General features: G+C 35.3%; 1 protein-coding gene across 5 annotated transcripts in view; it reads right to left on the bottom strand.

Moving 5' to 3' along the window:
• SLC25A21 (solute carrier family 25 member 21) overlaps window positions 1–16656 on the bottom strand; it is a 474917-nt gene that overhangs the window by 390148 nt on the left and 68113 nt on the right. For 2 of the 5 annotated variants that reach the window (XM_054588947.1, XM_054589031.1), the window contains exon 2: window positions 6322–6444. The exons of the other annotated variants lie outside the window; for them this stretch is intronic. In XM_054588947.1, coding sequence (XP_054444922.1) covers window positions 6322–6343 — 22 coding nt within the window. In that variant the 5' untranslated portion in view covers window positions 6344–6444. The remainder of the gene's footprint in view (window positions 1–6321; window positions 6445–16656) is intronic. 5 annotated transcript variants of the gene reach the window in all.

The raw sequence follows: 16656 nt of genomic DNA on the forward strand, positions 1-16656 counted from the left end.
CTTCTAAAAGGAACTGGTATCCTTTTGCATCCCAGTGAAAAGTGCAAAGACTACTTTGAAACTTTATGCACTGTTCAACATCAAACGGTATTGCTTTCCAACACTGGTACTTCTTGACTTAACATTCCCCTTCTTTTCTGAATAATTTCCCCTTTCTTTCCTTTTCATTTTCCGAATGAATCTCGGCCATGTTTTCCTTTGCCCTGTTTTTTATTGTAAGCTCTCTCAAATGCTACTTGAATGAATTTAAAACATAAACAACAACAACAAAAAAAACCAGACTGCTTTATTGCCCCCCCACTTAAATGTTATGTACCTTTGAATTTTTTTGATAGATCCAACTAATTTTTCATTTAAATTAATTTTAAAATGCACTAGTTATATTACTAGAGTATGGAAATTGAAAATTCCATTAATCATTAAAAAGGAATTGATACACACCAAGCTGTTAGCAATATATCAATAGGTATGTCAAGTGATAGAAATTAAAGAGGCCAGCACTGGTGACTTCAGCTTTCTATATTATATAATTTTCAAAATTTTACAAGCATTTTGCTTACTTATGCAAAAAAAATACACTTAAAAGAGAACACAATAAAGACAGCCTAGATTATCTTTGTTTTCCCATGTTCACTTGGTGGTCAAATGAACATGCAGGTTTAAGATATATAGGGTGGTAATTTGATTATTGAGTCATATGTGACCTAGCTGAATGAATGTAATAACCAACAGATGATGGTTTATGTCAATGATATGAAGTGATTTCCCTCGCTCCGTGTTTTAGCAGCCAGTCATTTCCAGAATTGGCTTAGACCCTAAAATGTCCTCAGCAGGGATGTTGTTCTGAGCTTGGGACATTCTCTAACAGCTGGAAGACATTCCATGACTCCAAATGACGAGGGCCAATGGGAGCATGTAAGGATGGGCACTACATTGGAGCTTCCCTGAGCTAGCAGACACCTTGCTCTGGCAATGAACTCTCCCATGGGTTCTTTTAGATATTAAGTTTGAGATGCAAATATAAAGAATGACAGTTCATTTGAAATAGCCTTCATATCTAAAGACCACATTTTAAGAGTTTTAAAAGTTTAATATGAGTCTGCTTTCGAGAATGGGGAAAGGCAAGAGTGTGCACAGACAACCTTATTGTCAAATCGCTAGGCCACTCTCTGCAGAAAAATTGTAAAGATTAACAAAGCAGGTTCTCTCTATTGCAGAGTAAAAGAAAGTATCTATAAACATAAAATTAAATGTAAAGTGTGATAATAATAAAATACTGAGTTTCCACATTTGTATTCTTACAGCATAAAATATTTGAGCTGTTTAACATTATATCCCAGAGAGCTAATGAAATAGATACCTAAGTGACTCCGACATTGTAAGTAATTTCAGTATTGTAGCATTGTATTTGCCAGCAGATATAGTCAGTTCTTTTACCAACTGAGATATCATTTAGTCTATAACTTAAACAGCATTGATAAAGTTTTTTACAAAAGATGCTATCAACAAAACAAACAGAGGACTTCATATTACTTCAAAGCTTATTTATAATATGTTTAGAAAAAAATCAATGGAAACAGGAAAATAATGTCTTGATTTTCTAAACTTTACAACATCTGCTTTTACTTACTTTTCAGCATTGGAAAGGTCTCTGAATTTCAAGTGAATTGCTTTGTTTTCCCTTTGTCTGTTCCTTTACTTGACTATCTTCACACTAAGTTATACACTGAAGCACAATCTGTGAACCCATAAAAACCTCTATGGCATGAATCACAAAGGAATTGTAGAACATGAGACACAGTATATGTAAATATGCCTCAAGAAAAAAAAAGGCCAGGTGTATAGGAGTAGACCCCTCCATAAAAATACTCAAATGCATGTATTGTTCTTTCTCATACCATCCGACACTGGTTATTTACTCATTATTCACAATCTTTCCCAGATAGTATAAAAAATATTTCCTAAAAGAAATGAAAGAACTTCTACTCTTATGTATGTGTGTATATGTAAGTAGTTTATGTACTTTGCAAAAATACAAATGAGAGTATTAATATAACATTCAATAAATCCTCAGGTTTTGACCAAAAAAAATAATAATAAGGCACTGGAATCTGCTGGGAACATCATGCTCTATGTTAATCCACTCCATTGGGCTTTTGCTTTCCTTCTCCCTAAATCAAAAGGATTTAAATCCAAAGACAGCTTGGAAATGTTTTCTAAACTTTTAAAATAAATATATTTCTTTATATTCAGTGAGAGTTGACCATAAAACACAAAAGTCCAATTACTTTGGAGGGCATATAAGTCTCTCATTCCTTGATCTTTCTCTATCTGACGAAGCATTCATTTATTTCATTTAAAATAAGTCAACTTAGAGAAATGCAACCATTTCTTCTGCTACATTTCTTGATTTGAGATTTCAGTAAATTTTGCATCAACAGGAGACGGGTGAAAAATGAAAGCTGATATATTGGTCATGATACAAAAACAATTCTATTCAGGACATTCTTGGAAACTCTGTAGAGATGCTTTAAACATTCGTTGATGGCTTCTTATGAAGCTGATTTAAAAGCTGTGGGTTATTTGTGGTTAATATACAAAAGAAAAGAAGAAAAACAGGGAGAAAATGCCCTTTACAGAGCATACTCCCAAGTTTCACCACTGGGTTAGCTGACATTCTTTCCTTCACTTCCCCAGTTGGGCTGACCTCAACATTCTTGGTGTCCAAGACTTCTAAAAGAATGTAAACCACATTATCTTCCCCAGAGGGGAAAACAGAAACAAAGTCGGATGATATGTCAGGATAAGGAATAGGTCCACTGCGTGTTTAAGAAGGAGGAAGAGTTCCACTGTAATCACACTAAAGATCAAATTTTGTGGACATGGGTTTGTCCACATAAATAAGAAGAGTGGTTTTTTTATTCAGTCAAAGGTCCCTCGCAAGCCTTAAAGAGCAAGTTGGGAGCCCTTATTCTTGGTTTCGGCCACACACCTGTGAGATCATGACAGGAGAGAGACTATGTCCAAAGGATTTTTACGATGAAAAGATATTGGAAGTCAGAAGTAAAAACGGGAAGAGGAAGGAAGGTCCTTCCTTGGCCACCACTGAATGTTGGCAGCATTGCCTTTTATAATTGCTTTATGTGCTAAATTCAAAAACTTTTAGGCATGGATAATTTGATGCTTTGGTTTTCCCTTATTTTCCATTTTTTTTTCATCGCATGTTTTAAAATGGTTTATGTTCAAAAATCAATTTAACCACAACAGAAGAAACTCTGACTTAGAATCTGTGACTTCATTTGAGGTAGAAAAAAAGGAAATCAGTTCTGAAAAAGAAAGGAAACTCAGGCTCACGAGCCTTCCTCTTTTTCTTAAAATCATTTTTTAAAATGTTTTCTCCTAATATTATCTTTAAATCACCACTTTGAAAAGATTCTATATCTGTCAATGCTTCTCTGAGTGCTTAGTCATAGGCCTTCTGTTTTTCTCATTCACTGCACTTCAGTAACTGCACTGACTTGCAGAGCTTCGATTAGCATCCATGTACTGGTCACCCTCATATTTTTATCTTTGAACCCATTTGCCTAACTTCCTAATATAACAACAGCTTACTTGGTATCTCATAAACCCTCCAATGCATCATGTTCAGAAATGAACTCATGTTCTTCTTCCCTCTCTCTCTGCCTATCCCAGCTTTCCCCCTATGTTCCTTGCCTTCAGTGTCTACTCAGGTAGCCCAAATCATTAATCCAAGGATCTCTTTGACTTTCCCGTCTCATCCAATTAATGACCAAGTCCTGCCTGCTCAAATACCACTCTGATACCTATTTACCTCCATCTGCACTGTCACCCTAAGTCGTTGTTATCTCTGACAGGTTATGCCAAAACAGCATCCTAGTCGGCCTCGTTGCCACCAGTCTTACTCCTGCCCAATCCATTTACCCTGGGCATAGCCCTCGGAGTAATCCTTCTTGAAGTGATCCTCAGAACAAAAATCTGATCATGGCACTCCATTAAAACCCATCAGTAGTTTCTCATTTTCCTATAGTCAAGTCTGGACACATTAACTTAAGACTCTTACAATCTAGCCTGTGCCTACTTCCCAACTGCTTGAATTTTAGTTTCCCTTCCAGTCACACTGAGCATCTTTTAGTCTCTAGAACCTGCCATACTTTCAGCTGAAACATACTGTTCTCACTGCCTATCCCCATTTCAAATGTCACTTTTTAAGAGATCTCTATCTTTACCCTAAACTAGATCAAGGTCCTAGCTATGCTTGTAAATCACCCTGACTTGTATTATATCACCCATCACATACTCTTATAATTGTGTGCAATGTCTTCCTCATTTTACTCTAAGCTCCATGAGAGCAGGGACCACACATTTTTCATACTAACTACTACTAAGCACCTGGCCCTTGGTAGGTATTTAATACATAGTGACTGAACAAACAGGTATATTTACTTACATATTTCTCCCTTCACCAGTACAATAGGCTGCATGATCTCCTGTATACTTACTGGTGACTGGCTCATTTGCTATAGAGGAAGTGTGAGCTATCTCAGATGGAAATTAAGATTCAAGATAGTTCATGATTAAGACATCTCACAGAATTTACAGGCATCCTTTGTTACAAACTGTTCCTGGATAACAGGATGGTAACAGGGTCAGCTAAGCCTGGCAAGGTCCAGAGACATACTTGCCTTTGGCTAATCCAAAAGTCATGGATAAAATAAATAAAATTATTTAATGGTCATTTACTATCTACATATATTCGCTTTGATCCTGTCACCTAGTTTGGAGAAAAGTAGGAGTTATTCAAGATGCTTTTAAACTGGAGGAATATTTTATCCATGCCTTGAATCTAATTCTAAGGGTGGTTACCACCAATGATACTCTCAGACTCTGACCATGTTACCAGTAACATGCCTTTGTGAATTTTCTCATATTTATTTGAGAACATAAAAAAAATCTTGGGGTTTTACAGGCATTACAATGACATCCAAGTTAGAAGACTTTTATATATTTTTTAATTAATTTATTTATTTTTTCATATACATTTGTCTCTGCCTACCCCCCACCACTTTACTCTTCTCTGACCCTTGGGTATGTTTCCTCCTGATGTTAGATGTAACACCAATGCAACCTCTTGAGTTAGTTGTAACGGACAGAAGATGCAATGTTAGTGATTCATCATGAATATCGTGGAAAAGCGGCTCAACTGTCAAAAATGTGTCAAAACTGGGTCACAAGACATGATTTAAACAAAAGGCACACCACCTGCAATGGTCTCACGTCATGACCAGCACTTGGCCCACTTAGAATATTCTGTTCCTGCTGCTGTTCATTAGAGTAGGACCATCTCCAAATGGTCACTGTTCCCCAAGAATATTATGTCAAACAGGAATTTCTCATTTGCTTATTTATGCATATGGCCTACTAATATAGGACTACATTATTAAGCCAAAATAATTATTGGCTTAACAGTTTTGTTGCTCTATATTGCTTAGGGTGATAAAATGTGGTAACAATTAGGAATTAAAACATTTTCAGTGTTCTCTTTAATTATGCACTTCAACTACTGATGCTTCAATTTCCAGCACTGAAATTATGAAGTAAGGTGCTGCATAAAATGGAAAATTATGTGATGAATTGGATCATCCCTGGATAAGCATAAAGGCTGAGCAAGAAAAAGAAATCATATTCAAATACCACATCAGAATTTCTCAGTACCTAAACGTAGGTCTGGTTCTCCATGGGCTGGCAGTATCAGCAGTACCTGGGTGCTTGTTAGAAATACAGAACCCACTGAATTTAGGGAGTGTGGCCTAGCCATGTGTTTTGAACAAAGTCCTCCATGTGATTTATGCATGCTCAAATTTGATAAGCAGAGCTCTAAATCACTGCACTATACAGACTGTTCAGCTTCCCTAATTCACAAATTACTAATGGTGTTGGGTTACATTATTGCTCACCTGCATTTAAGAATTTTTAGCTCCCATCGCAGTTGTTCTTTGGGGTTTGATTCTAAGGGCAGTGAAAAATACAACCTTGTGTCATATCCTTTAGGCAGGGTGACCATCCATTCTAATTCTCCTGGGACAGGCTCATTAAACCTGTTGTCTTGATGTAACTAACAGTGACCTTTCACTCGCAGAAGTGCCATAGTTTGGACTATAAATCATATGGTGGCCTACCTATAAGCCATTTCTTGCCCTGGCTACCACTCTTTCCAACTTCATGTCCTCACATTTACCTGTCACTTCTATGCACTAGCTACTATAATGGTTTTCTATCACTTCCTTAAATTTACAAACTCACCTGTAATGAAAGGGCTTAACATGCCGTTCCCTCTTCCTGGGAGGCTCCTCCTCTAGATCTCAGAATGCTTTGTTCTTCCTCAGTTGCATCCCACAGGTGGAATGATAGAAGCAGTCCTCCCTTCTAAAAATTCAGGCAAGTAAGAGAATTTTATAACAATAGTAAAACCAACTGAAACATAGATATCTGCAATTTTATCATTAGTGAAAAAATACTGCTCCCTCCCAAAAATTTTTGCTACTTGTCCTTTAATAAACATTGTATTTTACATGGAAGTTGATTTGGAGAACTCCAAGGTACACAGGTAGCCCTCAGCAAACACAGACATTGATACTTGCATCCATCTCAAAAGCAAATTACTAATAGATGTAGACTAGGTATAGCTTATTTGAGCTGGTTTGTGTATCCAACCCCCTTGTTACCACATTCCTGTTTAAACAATAGATTTGGAATAAATTGTGGTAACAGTGATTGAAAAGATGAAGTAACAGAACTTGAGTTACTTCAGTTCTGTCATGCTATTTAACTTCTTGAGATTTTTATTTGTGTTCAAGATTTAAAACATAGAAAAATCCAAGGGAGACAGAACAGCAAAAATGGTCTTCAAAAAGAAGAACCACATTTGAAAATTCACACTTCTCACTTTCAAAAATTACTGCAAAACTACAGTAATCAAGACAATGTGGTACTGGCATAAGGACTGTCACATATGTCATTGAAACAGAATTGAGAGTCCAGAAATAAATGCTTACATTTACACTCAATTAATTTTTGACAAAAACGCCAAAACAATTCAATGGGGGGAAAAGTCTTTTCAACACATGGTGCTGGAACAACTGGATATCCATATGCTAAAGAATAAAGTGGTACCCTCATCTTGAATCAACTCAAAATGGACCAGAGACCTAAGTGCAAGAGCTAAAACTACAAAACTTTTGAAAAAGAACATAGATGTACATTTGGGTTGCTTCCATATCTTGGCTATTGTAAATAATGCTGCAATAAACATAGGGAGGCATATATCTTTTCAAATTCATGTGTAATTGAAAAAATATAAAAATTAACATTGAAAAAAATTTTAATATAAATAAATAATAAAAGAATATAGGAGTTAATCCTTACACTCTTGGATTATACCACAGTTTCTTAGATATGACACCAACAGTACAAGAAACAAAAATTAAAAACTTTTGCCTTGAAAAGACAGCATCAAAAATAAGAAAGACAACCAATAGAATGTGACAAAATATTTGCAAATCATATATCTGATAAGGGACTTATATCTAAAATATATAAAGAACCCTTACAACACAATTATAAAAAGAAAAATAATGAAATTAAAAATAGGCGAAGAAGCTCTGCAAATGGCCAATAAAAAAAATGAAAAGATGTGCCACATCATTAGCCATCAGGGAAACACAAATTGAAATCATAAAAAACTACCTCTTCATACCCTCTAGGATGGAAAGAATCAAAACATCAGATAATTAACTGTTGGCAAGGATTTGAAAAAGTTAGAATCCTCATACATTGCTGATGGGACTGTAAAATGGTGTAGCATCCCTTTTAGAAAACATTCTAGCAGATCCTCAAAAGATTTAACACAGAATTGCCATATGACCTGGCAATTCCACTCTAGATATATACCCCTCAAAATACAAACATGTGTTGCATAAAGCACCCATGGACAAAGCCAAAGTGGGGAAGGATTGAGGGAGGGGAGGTGGGGATGAGTAGGGCAGGGGAAAGTGGTTGTGGGAAAATGGAGACAAATGTATTTGAACCCTAAAAATTAAAATAAAAAAGAACATGTTCATGTAAAAACTTGTACATTAATTTTTATAATAGCATTAGTATTCATAGTAGTAAAACTGTGGAAACAACTCAAATGTTCACCAACTGATGAATGTGTAAATAAAATATGGTATATCCATATAATGGAATATTATTCAGCAGTAAAAAGAATGAAGTACTGATACATGCTACAATATAGATGAACATTAAAAATGTGATGCTAAGTGAAAGATGCTGGTCACAAGTGAGAGCATATTTATGATTTCAATTATATGAAATACACATAAAAAGCAAATCTATAGACATAGAAAGTTGTTTCCCAGAGCTGGGGGGAAGGAGCGGTGGCACGGGCAAACAAAGGGCGATCAAGAGTATGGGGTTTCTCTTTTTGGGTGATAAAAATGTCCTGAAATTGTGACAATAATTGCATAACTCTATGTGTATACTAAAAACCATTGCATTATACAACTTAAATAAGGGGGTTATTATAGTATGTGTATCTCAATAAAGCTGTTTAAAAAAAAGATTTAAAACAGCAAAACATGGTTTAAACTTCATATTGTATAAAGTATGTTATTTTTCCCTTTTTTATACAAAAATACAATGATTTACTTAAAAAAGTACTAATCAATTACCCTTTAGTAATGTTTATTTAAATTAATTTTGTTACTGGCATGATAATGTATCAAGTTCAATACTTTTTTTCATTGGCTGTGTTTTTTTCTAGCCACTATTATCATTCTTTTCATTGCATAATTACTACTAAAAAATAATTTTGTCTGAAGAGAAGGGGAGCATTAAAAATTATTTATCTTAAGTAATAAATATTCTAGAAATGTCACTGGTGCTTTGTATTATTATTTAGATTTTGCTCAAATATCAGCATCTCCGAGAGGCATTCCCTAACCATTCCATTCAGAATAGGTATCACTCCGGGACCCTGAATGACACCACTTTCTATCCTCTTACTTTATTTATTTTCTTCGTAACTTTTATGATTATCTAATATTATATTATTTATTTGTTTATTCTTGTCTCCTTCACTAGAATGTTAGTTTATTAAAGGGTTGTCTGCCTTGCTCACCCTGGTGTTCTCAATGCACAGTACACACTCAATCAATTTTTGGTAAATAAATAAACACTAAAAATTATATCTACTCCTTACATTTCTTCACAAGAAAGATTTAAAAATTTTACCTTTTGGCACAATTTCTTTTCTTTTTTTTACACTGAGGTGAAAACAATGACTCTCACCCTTCTCAATAGGGGTGTGTGGACCTCACACTAGATATTTCAAAGATACCTGGATAATCAAAATCCCTTCGTCCAGGAATTTCAAATTTAAAAAAAAGTATGGAATTGTGTAACTTTTCATTCATTATCTTCAATGAAGTTTATGAGCTATAATCCACTCAACTCTACAATGTCTCTTCCTTAAAGTTACAAAAATAAAACATAATTTTTAAAGGTTAATCAGCTTAGATTATCCCAGAATTCATTACTCCAGTCTAGTGATAAAAACCAGCCTCTTTCATTGAACCTAAATATTTCTGGACTTTGTTAAACAGGCTTCAAATACTTACTTTTGAAAACCTGACAAATTTTTATAGAAACTACTTCTTGGAGTCTAGATTTTCTTTTTACTGTTGTTACTTTATCTCCTTTTCAAAATAATAGTGGTGTTTTTTTTTTTTAAACAAAGCAGAAGTCTGTTATAATATGGTTCAATATTACAACTGTTTGGGTAGGCCATAGGTCAAATCCTGTCCCTCCCAAAATGCAACAACCACTCACAGTATAAACTCAATCACACTCTTAGCCTATGACCCTTTAGTTAGTGATGAGCTGGGATATGAAAGTTAAGAAAAAAGGATATTACTGTGTGTATAGTTATGTTAATATAATATTCTTTCTAGAAAAGAAATATTTCTTCCGTTCTTTGGAATCCAGCTCCAAAATGTCTTTTTGAATAATAAATTTGGTGGATTTAGATGTTTGTGTAGAGAACTTCAGCTGCTTTACCAAACTAAAGGCTGTATTACAGAATGGATCTGAAGTCAGAATGCCTAGGTTCAAATCCACAGTCTACCATTTACTAACTGTGTTATGTTGGCAAACTTATTTATCCTTTCTATGCCTTAGTTTTATAATCTTAAGGTGAAGATAATAATAGCCCCCATCTTAAGGGGTTGTGATGATTAAATAAATTAATTCATGTTGGGTATTTAAGACAGTGCTTGTTACATAGGACACTATCAATAATAGCTAGCCATTGTTTTTAGGTTGAAAGGAAAATGGCATTTAAAATTAAAGTCTTAGTTACCACTAATATATCAATTAAAAATAAAAAGATACAATTTCATACATTTTAATACAAAATTAGTAGGAAGACTTGATTTTAGCTTCAGGCTTTCCCTATGTAATTATATTTTATTTGTGCAGCTAAAGTAAAGACTTTCTGAAGTGAAAATTTATGCAGAAGCCTAAAAGATGCAAGATTATTTTCTTATACTGTTACAGCCTAGTAGGAAAAAAAAAAGGATCCATGGCCTCCTGCTAAGTTTAGACTAGACGCTTTTCTTAAACAGTCACATATTTCTTCATTAAACTGTTTTTTAATGGCCCTTTTGATGACTGCCAGTTTCCTCCACAATAAAAGAAGTTTTGACCTGTGAATTCATTTTTTTAATCTAGTAATAACTTTGAATACATTAACTGAGCATTGCGGACCAAATAAGGAGCCAATTAGTTATGTTTTCCATCATCTGAATGAAATAAAAATGAATCAACTTCATCACTAAACTTAAAAGGTTGTCTTCATTGGCAAAGAAGTCTAAATATTGTTCTGCTAATTCAAGTTCCTTTTAGAAAGTAAGGAAAGTTGAATTATCTGTGACCTGAAAACAACTAAGTTTCATTTTCCCTTTCCCTCTGTGAAGGCTAGTCAAGCGACTTAATACCGTTCTACAGAAGCACTCCCCATAAAATTACTTTAAGAACTCGTTACTTAGAGCACTACCTATCAGTTATGACCCAGCACAGTATTCATTTTCACAAATAGAGGCTATTTATTTTTCCTTCCTCATTCATTCTTTATTTTCCTTTCACACTCACCTAGATATTGGGATGATGGAATAAATGCATCTACTCATCAAGCTACCATCTTTGTTAAATAGGACTCACAGATAATCAAGTCATCAGCTAGTTACAACAAGTCAAAAATGAGACAACCATGAGTGAGTCTGTAATCTCACTGCAAACATTCTCCAACCATGTTTGCTTTTTGTAAAAGCACTTCCTTTCTCCTCAAGCCCTTAGTTGTTATAGATAGCAGCTAAAAATATTTTTAAAACACACTCACATCCAACACAACATCACCATTTTAGGCCTCTGCAGGTAGTTTATGAGAGTTACATCAGGCCCAGCTGGAAGTACATTTTGTCTCACTAACACATTTTGGGAAAGGTCCTCATTTTCAGGTTCACTTTCTTTGGGGTTTCAAAAGAGAAAGTGAAACATCAGTTTTAACATTAAATGTGTCACCACAGATTTGGAAATTTTCATATTATAAAATCAAAAACACACTTGGGACTCAATGATAATTCACAATTGAATGCTTGGGTATACGTAAGCATTTTTTCTCTTAAAAATATCTTTAGATTCAGACGGCCTTTCCTAGTCCTAATTATTTCCTAATTATTCGCTTACATTGTTGCTCAAATATTATAATATCTTCATACTCCAATTTGAAAATATTTCTGTAGCTGTTGTTTTGTAGAAAAAGTTGAGGAGTAATGCAGCTAATAATATAAAGAAAATAAATAAATCATTTTATGTTTAAAATGAATTAACTAACTGGGTAACTAACTAAATAGAATACAAAAATCTTACTTTTAATACTCGGGGGTTCTTACTGTGAACATACATTCTGTTACATACTTTTCTGTCAGGCAAAGTCTTCAAATTGAGAATGGGCCCTGGCCAAGGCTCTGAAAATCGATTGTTCAAAAATCGTAATTATAAGAAAGTAAACAAAGAGCGGGTTGAAGTAGTGCAGAGTTCTAATGAGTTAATATAACAAAACTCAAGCAAAGTCAACTCTCTTCAAAGCCAGCAGGCTCGGCTCTGACAGTCATCCATCAAACTGAAGGTCTCCTTAATAAATGCCAATTACAGGGCATGTATGCACAAACGTGGCTAGCATAAGCCACAGGATCGTTTCCTTCTGAGAAACCTAGTGACCAAGTAAACACCCAGGCAGTGCAAGCGACCAGCCCACCCGACAGTAAGGCTTCTGATCAGAATACTAACCATTATTATTTCACTCCCTCTTTTTTCAACTTATGAAAAGTTCAGAACCACACAGAATTTTGTTTGGGGTTATACAAATTCCTTCAAAATTTGTATAGAAGTCTAACATAACTTTTTAAAAGCCATGACATGCCCATAATGTATACAGAGTCTCTGACTTCCGCCGTAAGCGAGGCTTTTTCCTAACTTAATCATACTCAAATTTCACCCCTTTTAAAGATCCTGATTCAAAAATGTTCACTCATTCTCCACAGTCCACAAATTTATACCATCTCTTCCTGTGGTATTTTATGTGCATAAATTAAAAAAGAATGGCCTCCAATGAGGATTAAAACGTTGAAAAATATCATAGACTTTCTAAATTTAGCTTCATTTTTCTTATTTTAATTCTCAAAATATGTGTTAGCAAAACATATATAACATATACATTTTCCTTCACTCTTATAAAATAACCCATTCATGTTAACATTATTACCTAGAGGAAATGCTGGCTCAACTCAGATAGGAAGTTACATCTAGGTTTCTCACCGTATCACTGTGTAATCCAGCATATATGAGAAATAAACATATGACAGCTCTTGAGAAATAACTTAAATATGCCTACTAGCACATTAGCTCTTATCATGGAATTGAATAAGAACTCACACCATTATTTGATTGCCAACTTTCAAAAATGTTTCTCTGCCACTATTTTTATTATCTACCTGACCAGGTGCTAAGCCCATCCTCATACAGGTTTCCTAGTGGTAGCTGATGACATCGGGGGAGGGGAAGAAACTTTCATAGAAAATATGCCACAGATATTGTCCAGAAGCCAAGGGCCAAAATTTCATACCATGGCATTACTTCTTTAATACAGACAGATGTGCTTTCAGAAAGAAGGGCTATATTCTACTATAACGACAGAGATAATTAATAGAGTAAATGAAAACATTCATGTTTGATATTTTTATGCAAATGGATTAGAATAGTCTGCACTAGCCCCAAGTAGATGTCTTATCTAATTGCTCTATAAAGTGACATCTTCCATCACACATGTGGACCCGTGCTAAATTCATTTATTTCCATCTTGCCTGATATTATGATGAATGGTCTGAGCTCCATTCAATTATTTAAAATGTGCAAAGAAACAGAAACAATGAAACTGGCAAAGCTCTCTACATTCTTAGGAACAATTTAGGCTAATTAGCATCAACTTCTCCCCCATTCATCATACCCCTTTAGAAATATAAACAAACTGTCAGCTCTAACCTAACAAACAGATCACTGAGCTACTTAACACAAATTATTCTTACATGAAAAGCTCCTTCTCAGGCAATATTCTCCTTTAGGGCATCTGGGAAGCTGAGCTATTAAAATTGAAGACATATGTTCCAGTCAAACTCAACTCCCGGACTGTAATGATCGCTGTTGTGACAGTTTTCAGTCAGCATACTTGCTGCTGGCAACACAGTCCCAACCCTGAGCGAAACAAAAGTCAAATGGAATGATGCAAGCAGAACCCCAGATACGCAGACACCTCTTCACACTACCCATCACGATTTACTTAGTGGAACTCACTCTTACGATCTCCTGCTGCAGCTTGAAGTTTTATTGCATTTCGTTTGTGGTATTAAGAAAGGGAAGGTATTAAATGTGGTCTGTGACAAGACTGTCAATTTCATCACGTGTTATTTTTAATCACATCTTATGAGGCTGATGCTACTTAGCTTTCAATATTCAGTTAAAGCCTCTAAGTCCCAGCCTATAATTTCAGAGAAGCTAGAGAGGATATAGTTAGAAGGGTCCAGAAGGAGGTGAAAGGTAACTTGCGGATAGATTGGGAAGGACCCTCACATGGACTACTTAGAAATTCTGAACTTCTTCCTTTCAACTAACAGAAATAAAAATGAATTGTTCATACCTTTACATATTAGAACTCTGTAGTTAAAGTCCTTCATGGATATTGGACCCAGATAATATTTTCTTCATTTGTTTAAGTGCATCCACATATGCACCAATTCTCATTATTTGCCTGAGTTATGCTCTATAAAGCCACCGTGAACACTGAATTAGTGAATTCTGAATCCATGGTTCCTAGGGGAAATACAAGGCTAAGTTCCCGCAAGTCTCTGGTCACAACCTTTTCATCAACTGGTTAGTACACAACTTTATTTTATGTGTGCTTCTGTTTAAAGACATCTTATTTGATATATATTGTTGATTTACTAACACTGACCTCACAACCAGCAGCACTATAACTCATGCCTGAATAAAACTTACCAAACACAAGAATTTTCTCATGACACATCACAGCCTTCTTGTGTTTAGGAACACTAGGCAGCACTTTAGCACATGCCTGGTGACCATGTTAAACAGTGAAATCACCAACCCAAAAAAAGCAAAAAAATGTGAAAAACATGGCATTGAACAGACCATGAAAGGGACACTTGTTCACAGTATGAGAGCTAAACAGGAAGGCAGAGCATCATCTCATTCAACCTCAGCTGGAAACATACACTTCAGAAAGACTGAAATTTTTCACCATTCTGCACATGTCTGCGAATGGCTATGAAAGTACCATGACTACTGATTTTGAGGTTACAAATACATTTTGGCAAGTAGGTAAATTCATAAATACTATATCTTCAAATAGTGAGGATCAACTGTATATGTGTCCATACCTACATACTCCCCTCAGATTTCCCTCTGAGTTATTTCTCTGTCAGGTAGCGTCATAGTCTGAAAATCAAGCAAAGCCTTTGTAAGCTAACTGATAAGTAGGTGGCCATCGATTTTCTAGCAACATGGTAAGCCACAAAACCCTTCTAATATGTTCCTATTCTTTAGCATCCTAGAAATACGAACATTGACAGCACCTATAACTACTGCAATAACAAGTGTCAATCCATACACAACCCACCATACACGGCACTGTGCGCCCACCTTACTGCAGCATTTGAATTACTGTTATTTGTTGCAGTGGATAGTTGTTGCTAGCATCCACCTCCCCCTCCCCCTACCTACGCAGGTCTCAGGTTCCCCATCCACACTGTTTAAGCAGGGTTGTCTCTAGAAGTGGGCTATTGGCCCTTGAGCCAATTAGTGCATGCCCTTTCCTTAGCTACACTGATTTGTTTAGGGATGAGCACGTGACTCAATCTGGGCTAATGACACAAAAGGAAGTGTTTTGCTGAGCGCTTTTTGGAAAAATGGTTCTTCTCTGTGAGTCATTGTGTGAACCAACATCCGGAGGCAGCACTCACTACAAAGAGCAGAACAGAGAAATGTAAAGAAACTCGGTCCTAGGTGACAGTATTAAGCTACTGGAAAGTGTCTCACATTTATCACACTCTATTTTTAAATTATTCAGTTTGATAACTAATAAATACCCTTCATTGTTTAAGACAACTTGGGTGAGGTCCTGTTTTTCTTGTACCCGAGAATTCTGATATTAATATACTAGTTTATACCTGCTTGTTCCTAAAACACACACATGCACACACACACAGAGAAATATTAATTACCTCAATTACCTTTTGCTCATCTTTTTATGTATTCTTTATTTCTTGGAATCATGATTGATAACATCAGACATTGATAAAAAAATTTAATGTAATTAGTAGTACAGAGAATACTGTCCATGGATATAATCATAAATAGTATAATGCATTAACTGTAGAATAGTTAATCAAGATGGCTGCTGTCCACATCGCTGCTCCCCTGAGAACAAAGTTCTCAATACAATTATCTTAAATATGAAGTGGTTCATTTTATCTTATACACATTTGTACTACAGACAACTAAAATCTTAATATAACCAATCAAGATTCCTTTTTAGTTTATCAAGTAAAATGACAAAGGTAACATGTCTGCTGCTCACCCTTCAAAGTAGGATAACTTTCAAATACTTCTACTTCAGTGTCCTTATCTCCGGTATCTCTGGATTGGGATAAAATGAATAGAGATGAATGGTACCCAAGCTTCACTTATAAATATGAAGCAATAATCCAGGTTTTTAAAATTTCTGCCTAGTCTTTTCTTTTCCTGTGGGTGGTTTAAGCAGCCATAGTTATTTGTGGATGCAAAACTGTGTATAATAAATTGCAACTGCAACTGACTAACCTCAGAAGGACTGACAAGTGACTAATTACTCCCACAGGTGGCCAACTGCTTTGGCAATTAGCCCATTGTAGGCAAAATTCATAGTGTATAAGAAAGAGGCTTCCTTTTCAAAATATCCACACCTTC

Source organism: Pteronotus mesoamericanus, unplaced genomic scaffold, assembly GCF_021234165.1.
Source record: "Pteronotus mesoamericanus isolate MK-2021 breed Mesoamerican mustached bat unplaced genomic scaffold, CSHL_Meso_final contig_100, whole genome shotgun sequence".
In the NCBI taxonomy this organism is placed as follows: domain Eukaryota; kingdom Metazoa; phylum Chordata; class Mammalia; order Chiroptera; family Mormoopidae; genus Pteronotus; species Pteronotus mesoamericanus.